The following is a 12,214-nucleotide window of genomic DNA, read 5'->3' as shown; positions in this document are numbered from 1 at the left end:
TCTGCAAACTAAGAAGGGATTATTCAATTTTCCTGAGTCGTCAATACATTTAATAATTACAGTAACTACAGAGTTCTTTTGTACATGACTGTTAATGATCAATTTGCATCTGAAAACATTATCCAGTCCTCTCCCTTTTCACTCAGCAAAAAGAACATGAACAGTAAGGACAACATTTAGAGAAACAAGACCTGATGTTTGGTATAACTTGATTCCTTGGACACAACAATGCATTCTTATATGTTATCATCGAGTGCATCAGGTAGGAGATTAGGTGCTATGTAGCCCAAATATAAATATCAACATCAGGCAAGAGTTTATGGCAGTTAAGAACCTGGTTCCAATCAGAACAGAATTCCTTAAAATACTGGCTCCCTTTTGATCACAATTACCCTTTTAAATGTAAATACTGGTCTCTCAGATTCGCAGATAAAAGAGAAACAGCAAAAGGGGCTTACCCAAGATCATAATCACCTTTCAACTTGTAGCTGAGAGGTAAAGAGTATCATAATTCAATATATTCTCTGCTTCTCAGTGATGTTATAAAAATAATTTAACATCAACATCACCAATAAATACTCCACCACTTTCCAATAGTGAAATTTTAGCTTGTATCTTCAGCACCCAGCATGCACTCATTTGCTGAAGGAAAAGAAAATCCTCATCTGTACAAAGATAAGTTTGATTAGATTTGACTAGAATAAGATCTTTATTGGCTCCACATGAAATTATATCTTAACTTGCTATTTACACAATAAAAACGATGGCCAATGTCAAAAAACACACTTCTCTAGCCTATTGGAATTAGTCTCAGAAGAGCTCATTTAATTGAATGCGATGTTAGGTCTTTCTCAGATTATTCTGTGGCATCTCCCAATTACGCATGAAGCTTGCAACACACTTGTGTAGTCAGTCAGTCAGTTCCTTTGGTTTTTATTTAGACCCAGAGAGAAGATGGAAGTGGATTGGGATTTTTTTAAAAAACAAAGGAGTTTTGTACATGTTCATGTAGTGGATACACTCAAGACAAAGATGAGACGGAAAGAGCACTTATGCAACAAAGCAAGTGTATGATCCGGGTTAAGTTAGCTCACCTCCCTGAGCCTTGAGGTTCTCACCTCTGAGTCAAATACATCCTAGAATCTTTCTGGTTCCTTCTGCTCCAGTGTTCTACAGTCTGGTTCTGATTTAACAGATGCACAACCTGAAACACCACATTTTGCTGGAGGTTGATCAGTCATTAGCAAATCAGAAGCCAAAGAATGTTCCACTTCTTTTTCCACATCTATACTTTGGGCAGAAGCTCACGGAGAGCTGGGCTCTAAAAAGGCCCAAGTGGCCCGGCCAGCGTGGCTCAGCAGTTGAGCGTTGACTCAGGAATCAAGAGGTCACCAGTTTCATTTCTAGTCGGGGCACATGCACGGGTTGTGGCCTCGATCCCTAGGGAGAGGCAGTCACAATGATTCTCATCGCTGATATTTCTCTTTCTCTCTCCCTTTCTCTAAAAATCAATAAAAACATATTTTTAAAATAAAAGTAGAGGGAAAGTTGCAATATAAGCTTCTATTTTAAGAAAATAAAAAGGCCCAAGTGAAATTCTCGTTTTTGGCTGGAGCCATGTCTGTATGTAACTTAAATGGTGTCTAGGTTTAAATGCCATAGGGTTTTTTGTTTTGTGCGTTTTTTTGTTGTTATTTTGTTTTTTGTTTTTTTTTTACTGACACTGCAACTAGAATCACCTGGTAAACTTTATTTTATGGTGCCTGACTTCCATACCCAGAGATTCTACTGAATTGGCCTAGATACAACCCGGGCATCGGAATTCTTACAAGCTCTCCAGGTAATTCTAACCTGAGAAAATGGGTACAATTATTGGCATTCAGAAGTGATTCTTAAACTTCAGCTAAATCCGTCACCTGGAGGTATTATTACAGATTGCTGGGTGCCCTACTGTTTCTGAGTCAATAGGTCTGGGTTAAGCCCCAAAATTTGCTTTTCTAGCAAGGTGATGGTGATGCTTTTAACCAGACCTCAGTTTGAGAGCCACTGCCAGTGAGGAAATATCACTGATGATGGCACCTGAAGACATGAGTTTAAATCTTGATTCTGTTATTACCACCTATGCAATCTTAGGAAAGTAATTTTACTCTCTTTTCTTTAGTGTCTTTATAACAATACTTAGATCCCAGAGTTATGAGGCATGAACAATTAGTGTTACCTATCAGGGTTTAGTACAGTACCTGGCACAAATGCAGTAACAAATATTAATCACCCTTTTCATTACGCATGACTAGAAGGTGTGATTCATTAATAGCACAGATTAAAACTTGGCAGGAAAAGGAAATAGACGATTGAAGCAAACAATGTCTTATTAGGATTATATGTATAAGATAGGATGATATAGAGAAGTGTTCTAAGAACATGGTCTTAATACTTTTTTAAAACTTTGAAAACAGTAGTTCAGGTAGGAATGATACAATCTATAAGGTGGCAGGAATATTCAATTCAATTCATAAAGAGCATGGATTTTTTTAAAAGATCTACAATGGATTCTGACATCTTATCTATGATAATGTAATGCAGTGATTCTCAACCTGTGGGTTGCGACCCCTTTGGCGGTCAAACGACCCTTTCACAGGGGTCACCTAAGACCATCCTGCATATCAGATATTTACATTACAATTCATAATAGTAGCAACATTACAGTTATGAAGTAGCAACGAAAATAATTTTATGGTTGGGTCACAACATGAGGACTGTATTTAAAGGGCCAGAAGGTTGAGAACCACTGTGAGAATGAGAAATAAAAGTATAGCACACCTGCCTAAAATGTCAATATATTGATCTTTAAATGCTATTTAAATCCAGGGAAAGCCAAAATTATTAAAATGCATCAGAATCCCTATTATCAACCAAAGCTAAGCTTCCACCAGCAGTGGGATAGGTGTTCTCTTTCTTTATATATACCAACAAATAAAAAAAAAGAGCTTTCCTTCCTGCTTGCCCCTTTGCTTCGTTTGGTATGTGTGTCTCAGGTCCTCCCACGAGTTAATGTGCACACCCTGAGGTGAACCCTGGGAGGCCAGCAGGCCCCTACAGAAGTGAAACGGCTACGCACACTCCAGGTACAAGGAGGACCCCGAGGCTGAGCCCCCACAGTGGGCGGTTTGGGGTGAGAACTGGAATACTGTCCATGTTTCTCTGAGGAATGTACAAATGCCCAAGAGTCTAGGGGACCAGTTAAGGTTTAAAGGCGTAAGTCACATCAGGATTGTTTAAAGCAAGTTTCTCTCTACAGGAACAGTTGACCCAGAGGCAAGGTCTTACTGGGATTTTTAAAAGCCTTCCCTTTCCACTCTGGCCTCATGTCATTATGCAATGGCTTTCTTTTTCTGAATACCTTAAAAAAGTGTGATGGCTGCATTGTGTTGTGCCAAGTACCATTTCTTTTATTATTGTGTTCAACTGTTACTTAACCTGATAACTAGACTGTGAGCTCCTCAAGGGTCCTTAGCTTGACCCCTTCCTCCACGGAACGTTCTCAGTGATGGTTGCTCAGTTCTGTTCCCTTTTGCTGTCTGCACTGTACATTTGACACCAAACTTACAATGCCCTGACTATGCAAATTCCCTTTTTATGTATACAGGTTTGGTTCCCAGCTGGAACAAAAAAAAACCTTTAGGATGGAGGCAATATGTATTTTCTTTCTTTGTAAATGTGTCTTAACAAAGCTGATGTCCAATCAACATTTGTAAAATACTTGTTAGATCGTCTATGCCAAAAAATAGACACAACTGATTGCACGAGGGGAAGACCTCACATTCTTGTTGTCAAGATTGTATGTATAAGGCCTACAGTCTAGCTGATATGTTTGAAAGATGGAAATGTTTTTCTTAAAGCCAGAAAATTAGTCTTGGTTCAGCTCTCCTTAATGCTTTAAAGCCACCCTTCAATACCACTTCCACAGGGAGGTTCCACCTCATTATTAACCTCAGTATTCCCCAGCATCCATTCACCTGCATCTTGCTCTCAAGGTTTCCCTATGAAAGTTCCCTCCCTCCTAAAACAAACAACTCTTTTCTTCCCCTTCCCTGCAAACTGGATCATTCATTAAAACCATAACCAGTGTTTCGTGTTTTTTGTGTGTTTTTTTTCAAAAAAAAAAAAAATAATAATAATAATTACAAACTAGCAATCCAAACTCTCTAAACGGAACTGAGTCAGAAGCAAAACTGGTTTCATGCCCACCCGGCCAAGAGCAGTTCCCTCGCTCAGAGTTTGCCTGTTATTAGCCCTGGGGGACGTGTTGGCAGTCTGGGGATTCAGGCACCACCTTGGAGGCACCATCTTTTTCCTTTGTGGGGTTTTCACTGGGTCATTCTGTCCCCGTCACTACAGCTCTGACCACAATCATTCCAGCCGATCCTTTCGCAGGCTGTGAGGTATCCAAAAAGTCACTAAGTAGGCCAGAGATTGGTAAGATTTCTCTCTAAACCTCCAAGGTTTTCCGACAGATTGACTTGCGCTAAGCTGGATTATGGCATTTTGCCTCAACTTCACCTTAAGTGTTATGAGAAATAAGAATTCTAAGATTTTAAACTAGTTGCTTCAGTTTTCCTTCCTTTTTCTTATGACTCAAACTGGGCATCCTGTCAGGCTCACTCTCTTACTCCCTCAATTAAGATCACCCCTTCCACCAGAAATCTAGAAACCAGAGCAGGTTTCTACCTCTTTAACTCTCCATAAGGCTTCACTATTATACTATCATTTATGCACATATGTGTATACATGTGTAAATATATATATATATATATATATATATATATATATATATATATATCTTTTAAAAAGTAAAAATGGTCTCCTCATTGTATTTTGTTTGATATAGGCACCCAAGTATGTCATTAGAAAGTAAATAAAGGCCAAAAAATTTCCCAAGGAAGATCATTAGAAAGAAAAATCCTCTCTTCCTCTTATATCGCACAGCTGGCCTTTGAGGCAAGCCAGCTAAGAAAACAGGTATCACCATGGTGACGGGAAGACTGGACTTTTCCCTCTTTGGTTGTAGCTGATTCTATTGGCGGTCCTAGTAAAACATATGACTCCTCATTTGTCCTAAGCAAGTCTTTCTTCAGCTTCCCTTCAAACAATGCCTCTACTCTCCCATCAGAATACGAGGACTTGAAGATTTTGAAGAGCCAGGTTCTGGTTGGGAAGCAGTCTCTTTAAATCATGTGTGAGCTATGCAGAGAGAGGGCAAGAGACGGGAGAATGGCATGGGGAGGAGGAGGAGAGAAAGGAAGAAACGTTCTCTTCATCAGGAGCACTGGAAGGAAGCGAGCTGTTCAAAGTTGTTGCCGGTATCGCATGAAGGCCCAGGCTGCCACCATGGTGAGGGCAAACAGTGGCACCAGCACCACAGGCATGGGAATGCCGCTCGGCTCCCCTTCGCCTCGATGTCCTAGGGGCCCATTTTGCACCTGTAACTGGAAGGGAAAGAAAAATGTTAACTCTGGTGACCAGTGTGTGTTTCCCACAACTGAAAGGTCCGGGCTGACACATGACCTGGGTCTGTCAAAGCTGCAAGTCTAAGCACTATCTAGCAGAGAGTATATGTCAGTATCACCGAATCTTTGGAAACAAAAGAAGGCTGATGGGGAGACATTTGCCTTTTCTGTGCTACTGACCTACAGGGACCCCCGGAAATAAGCCAGATAACCTCTTTCTGCTTTTGTACGGCCTCCACCAAGCTCTACATGTCTCATCTCAGGAAGTGAAGGTATGAGATGAAGTCTACTGATCATATAGAAAACCTGAAAATTATTGGGTGGGACAGGGGGGATGTCCATCTTCCTAGAATGTTTCCTTAGTAAGATTATCAGTCATTAGAGTGCAATAAGAGCAGAGCTGAGCAATGTTATTTAAATTATCTGTTATCTAAGCATAAATTGCACAAGGTGTAATTCCATTATTTTCAACTCAAAAGGCACCCCACTCCCTCCTAAGATGAGGTTGTGTCCTTCCTCCCCTATTTTGTAACACTGGACACAGATAAAGGTGGAACCTGTAGGGAATGGAGGCAAACAGAATCAGAGGTAACGAAGTGAAAAGAAATCATATCCAAGCATCAATTTAAGAGAGAATAACTTTAAAGACACATTGAACCTGTGTTGCATATGCCCCCAAAATCTTTGCTATGGGAGGAATTATGTCTACAGGCTTCTCTTCCCATCATTCACATTATAAGACACTAGGAACTAAGAAGTGGATACAGGGATAGGTGCTGTCTTGACTGAATTCTGAATGCCATTTCTGTTTTCCTGGAGCTCAACTTTGAGCACCAGAGCTTTGGTCAGGAGAGTCACCAAGTTGATAAGCAAAGTGTTCATGGAGGTGACAGGGAAAAGCACATGTGGGTAGGTATCAGAAAACCTACCATCTTTGTACTTAGAGTTTTATAAACAAGAATGTCCAATGGCAGACACATGTTTTCCTTCCCCACTAAAAAAATTGACTGTGGTTGTATACACCCCCACCCCATTTATTTCAATTTGGTTGTCAAGCTTTATCTTTAAAACTAGGACCTGGGTTGCAAAAATACTGTTACAAATGTCCTTTGAGGATAAGCAGAGTTCCAGAAGACACCTGCTAGACAAGCTCTTCAAAAGAGTGGGAGTGAAAGGAAAAAAATCCAAACACACCATTGAAGATTACACCACAGGGCTCATTCACAATGGCACAAAAGCCTGGGGCCAGGTGCTGGCTGCAAAGGACGCAACACCTACCCTGTGCTGTACTCTTAGGGATACAGCGTAGCCTGCATTACGAAAGAGGTTTACAGCATCCTGGTGCAGCAGGTTCTTTAGGTCTTGGCCATTTACCTATCGAAAACAGCAAGAAAAAGTAGTAAGAGTTAGAATGTAAACTCTCTGAAGTCAAAGATTTATTTTCATGTGATCAAACATTTAAAAAAACAACTCCTACAGAGCAAATTCCAAGGTTTAGGAGAATGAATAATGTCACTTAGAACTCAGTGTAACACTTTTCATTTTCAAAGCTATGTTTTCCTAAAACTGAGTTCCATGGACCATTTGAAGAGCACTTAAGTTTAAATTTAAAAGAACAAAAACAGCAGTCTCGGCCTGGCCGTTATGGCTCAGTGGTTGAGCGTCAACCTGTGAACCAGGCGATCACGATTCAATTCCTGGTCAGGCCATACACCCAGGTTGTGGGCTCAATCCCCAGTAGGGGGCGTGCAGGAGGCAGCCAATCAATGATTCTCTCTCATCATTGATGTTTCTCTCTCTCTCTCTCTCTCTCTCTCTCTCTCTCTCTCTCTCTCTCTCGCCCTTCTTCTCTGAAATCAATAAATAAAAAATGTTAAAAAATAAGTATTTTTTAAAAAGGCAGTCTCTTTCTCCTTAGCTCCTATGGCCTATCTCATTTGGACACCTGGAATTCTTTACTGTATTTGTATGTCTTCCATGAGCATCAGTCTGACTTCCTACAGCTAGCATGGTCTTCCAGGTTTATTTCTAATCCCTGGCATTGCCAGCTTCATCTCTAGAAATATAATTACATGAAACTCTCCCACAATTTATTTTGATGTGGTACAAAATCTCCTGGCCCATTCTATTGGTCTCGTTCTACTGTGAACAATTTCCCTTAATTCCACTGATACTCCTACCCTCCTCAAGTTTCTGTGATGATCCAAACTCCTAAAGAATGTTTCATGGTAAGTCAGTCCTACCACTTAGGGGTGAGAGATGTGAAGTGCTACTGGTATTACTACTTTCAGTGTCAGGAGTGACTCTGGCCACAGTGATATCTATCCATGCTGCACTCAATGACACAGCATAGCCTGCCTTATGCAAGAGCTACATATCTTTTGTACATGCTAGTGTCATCAATAGCAACAGCAGCAAAAATACCTAATATATTTACTTGATAGGCTCTGTGCTATATGCTTTACATTATGAATTATCTAATTTAATTCTCACAATAATCCTATGAGGTAGACACTATTTTTATCTTGTTTTTCACAGATGAAGAGACTGAAGCCTAGCAAGGTTAGGGAATGTACCCAAAGGCATAGTAAGTGCGGAAGCCAGGGCTAGTGTGTTTAAATACCAGAAGAAAGACTGAAGTACCCTGCATTTTACTGCTCCTTCTGCACTATTCCTCTGCTCTGACTCACCAACTGTTCTCTGCTCAGCTGAAGCTCAGGTCATTGACTTATTCAAACCTCTCACCTTCCTTGTCACAGTGTTCTTTCTCCAGAGGTTCAGAATAGTCCTTCCACTCTATCTCCTGCCAATATCCTTGGTGAATTCATCTACCAATAGCTTGGCCTTCCCGAATTAATAGTTTCTAGCTCTATTGCATATTAGTCACCAAGTGCCATAAGCCTTGGACTTCAGCACAGGGCAGTGAATTCCAATCACCAAATCTTACAGCCCCTTTTCAACCTTGAGACTGCCTCCTCTGTTTTGCAGTTCTCTCCTGTCTTAGTTCTTAAACTATTCCTTTCCTAATTCCTTTCTCCTTTCCTTCTTAAGGCAAGTAAATATTCCTCAATGTCAGTTGTCTTTTTCCTCTTATTTTTTTCTCCCACATGATTATTCATAATTTCAACTGTAATCTGCAAGACAACTCCAAAATTTGTATCCCGCCCTGGCTGGTTTGGCTCAGTGGATAGAGCATCAGCCTGCAAACTGAAGGGTCCCAGGTTCAATTCCAGTCAAGGGCACATGCCCAGGTTGTGGGCTCGATCCCCAGCAGGGGGCGTGCAGGAGGCAGCCAAGCAATGATTCTCTTGCATCATTGATGTTTCTCTCTCTCCCTCTCCCATCCTCTCTGAAATCAATTTAAAAAAATGTATATATATATATATATATATATATATATATATATATATATATATATATATATATATATAAATTGTATCCCTACTTCTACTTCTGGATTTACCTATTTCCTGCTGGGTACCTGCGCTTGGATATTCTGTTAGACCCCACTCAACATTTCCAAAGCCTCTTTATTATTTCCCATAAAACCAGACTATCCCAACTTTTTATTGCCACTACCATCCTTTCAGACTAAATTTTTGATAATAGTTTTAAACTCTTTCCACTCTGTCAATCTTCACATACAATATATTGGCAAATCCTGCAGTTTAACATAATGACATTCCTCATATGCTATTATTTTCTGTCTGGTACCTCTCTCTTTAGACTGTGGATACTTTTAGTTGAACTACTGTAATCACCTTCTCTCTGATTTATTGTCCTCTAGGTCCTGCCCCGTACTACCCTATTCAAACACTATGTCCCCAGACCAATCTTTCTAAAGTGCAATTCTGTTTATACCACTTCGTGGCTCAAAAACAAAAACAGAGGTTGAAGCAGGGGAAGAAAGCGTGCATGCCTGATTTCTCATTCTGATATGCAAAGTCCTACCTTTGGAACCTACTTTCCCAATTTAATCTTGCATTACTCCCTATCACGTATCCTAGGCTCTAGCTAAATCACATAACTCATTACTCTGAGACAAAAAAATATATATTCTTACTTTCATACCTGCGCTTAAGCTATATCTACTATCTAAATACCCTTCCCTCTTAAAAAATTCTACTTATCTTCTAAGATTGATCTTAAATAGGATCAGTCCTGGTACCCATAGTGTAGAAATGAATACAAGGTTTTCTAATTGATGGACTTTGATTTCATGCTACTAAACCATATTCTGATCATATCTTTTTTTTCCATATGCCACAGGGAAAAACTTCCAGAGTCTCAATGACTTAATTTTTTTTTAGTTAATTCCTGGGGAAAGACTGTTGATTGTAGTGAGAATACTCCCTTAACTAATTTAGCCTGTGATAACTGTATTTCTCATTTAAAGAAATAGGTATTTATTTCCTCTCAGAGACAAGTAAGTTAATGATATAGTCATGTTAACAAATGCCAGATGTCATAGTTCAGTATCAGAGCCCAATTTCATAGTAATATGACTGCAAATGAGAGAACAATATGACATTCAATGGCAAGAACACAGAGTTCATCCCTGGCTGGGTGGCTCGGTTGGTTGGAGCGTTGCCTTCAACATCAAAAGCTTGCAGGTTCAATTCCTGGTTAGGGCACATACCTAGGTTGCGGATTCAATACCCAGTTGAGGCGCATATGGGAGGCAATCGATGGATGTTTCTCTCCAACAGCAATGTTTCTCTCTCTCTCTAAAAAAAATCAATAAAAACATATCTTCAGATAAGGATAAAAAACAAACAGTGAGTTCAAAATAATCTTTGCCATGCTAGTCAGTAATAATTGCCAGGGCCCACTGCATATTTATCATCTCTGGAGCTGTCCAGTCATTTTACATGTACAAACTTACTCAGTTTCACAGTAGTCCCGTAGGTTAGGAACCCCCATGTTATTGATAAAACTAGAGAGGCTATGCAGCTCGTGCATGGCATGTGTAATGGGAGCAGCAAAGCCAGGATTCAAACTCAAGCTGCCTGGCCCCGAAACCTTCACTTTAAAACACTATAGAAATTTACACTGTAAGCAAGAATTTTATTTCAGTAACAAATCACCATTCATCACATTAATGCTGTAAATTGAATTTTTTTGATTTTGCAGTTTCATTTGTATCTAATATAGGTTGTCCCCCAAAAATGTATGCACACACTTTGAATAATTATAAAGGCCGTGTTTATTAAAATACATTTCACTTTCAAAATTGAGCTATCAGCTGTTAAAGTGTATATACATTTTTAGGAAGAGACCCTGTATGTAACACACTGAAAAAATTTAGAGTTGTATAAAAATATAAGGTGTTTATATATTGAAGTAGCGTTGAAATTTAAAAAGCAATTTAGTTAACTGCTACGTCACTGACAAGGTCTTTCTAGATGTGACTGATTTGCTACTTTGAATCTCCCTAATATGTAACCATCATAAAATCAAACTAAATTCTGCCTTATATCATAATCCCTTTATGTACTACTGTAAACATCTTGGAGAGCCTGTATCGCAACTTATCGTTATTACCCCTATAATACCTAAATAGTGGGTTGAATAACACTTGAGTACAAGAAATGTCACATGATTTTCTGAGGGTTGGTTGCAGAGCACTCCCTGCAAACAGCCATAAATAACTACACGAAGTCTGACGGACATATTCTCAATATGACACAAAGCTGAAAAGCCTGTGCTCTATTAGCAGCTTTACCCACCGATGACTCAATGTGTATGTAATCTTGGTCCTCTGCTGAGCCTCCTTCTGCTAATAGGGAAGAAAGATATTGGTGACATCAGGCAAAAGAAGGTGCTATACAGGGTACAGGCACAGTACGCTAATTATGCCTTTTGACCCTCCTATTTAAGCCTAAAGGTATTCTAATATAAAAGGACTTTTACTCTATAACTGCTTAAAAAAAATAAGCAAATGAAACTCCAAACAAGAGGCCTTTTAGAACTGCAAAGGGAATTTCTTTTTTTTTAATATATTTTATTAATTCTTTATAGAGAGGAAGGGAGAGGGATAGAGAGTTAGAAACATCGATGAGAGAGAAACATTGATCAGTTGCCTCCTGTACACCCCCTACTGGGGATGTGCTTGCAACCAAGGCACATGCCCTTGACCGGAATCGAACCTGGGACTCTTCAGTCTGCAGGCCGACGCTCTGAGCCAAGCCGGTTAGGGCGAGAATTTCTTTTTTAAAGAACCATTTTTCATCCTTTGCCCAAGGTAAACCAGCCCTATTAAACAAATTATAATTTTTTCTCTCTTGACAATGTCATCTCTACTACAAAGACAAATTTGATTTCTAATATTTAGGTCCTCTAAGCGTTTTTACAGATTCCAGCTCATTATTGATTAACCACTGAGTTCTGTAAGCTTTACCCCTAAATATATGTGACATCCTTTTTTTAAAAAAATCATCATCTTTACTCATATAGACCAGAGGATCTCAGTGTGGTCCCAGAATCAGCAGCATTAGCATTACTCTGGGAACTTGTTTAACGTGGAAATTATTAGGCCCTATCCTATATTCTATGCTTTAACCAAGCCCTCCAGTTGATCCTAAAGTTTAAGTTTAGCTCTAACCTAAACTGTCTGAAATTGTCTTCTAACTGGTTTCCATATCCAGTCTACTGACTCTAGATATGTATCTTAATATATACTCTATGCATCCATAGATTTCATCAGT

At 39.5% G+C, this 12,214-nt stretch overlaps 1 protein-coding gene across 2 annotated transcripts in view; it reads right to left on the bottom strand.

Annotated features, from left to right (window-relative positions):
- Positions 1-4,178: 4,178 nt before the first annotated feature.
- Positions 4,179-12,214, bottom strand: part of SYNJ2BP (synaptojanin 2 binding protein) — a 30,253-nt gene continuing 22,217 nt past the window's right edge. Inside the window, exons 2-4 of one of the 2 annotated variants that reach the window (XM_059691853.1) lie at positions 11,237-11,286; positions 6,786-6,881; positions 4,179-5,486 (exon numbers count right to left, since the gene is read on the bottom strand). In XM_059691853.1, the coding sequence (XP_059547836.1) occupies positions 5,346-5,486; positions 6,786-6,881; positions 11,237-11,286 (287 nt within the window). In that variant the 3' untranslated portion in view covers positions 4,179-5,345. The remainder of the gene's footprint in view (positions 5,487-6,785; positions 6,882-11,236; positions 11,287-12,214) is intronic. The other variant, XM_059691851.1, reaches the window with a different exon arrangement.

This window comes from Myotis daubentonii, chromosome 1 (genome assembly GCF_963259705.1).
Source record: "Myotis daubentonii chromosome 1, mMyoDau2.1, whole genome shotgun sequence".
Classification (NCBI taxonomy): Eukaryota; Metazoa; Chordata; class Mammalia; order Chiroptera; family Vespertilionidae; genus Myotis; species Myotis daubentonii.
This window is presented reverse-complemented; position numbering and strand designations above follow the sequence as displayed.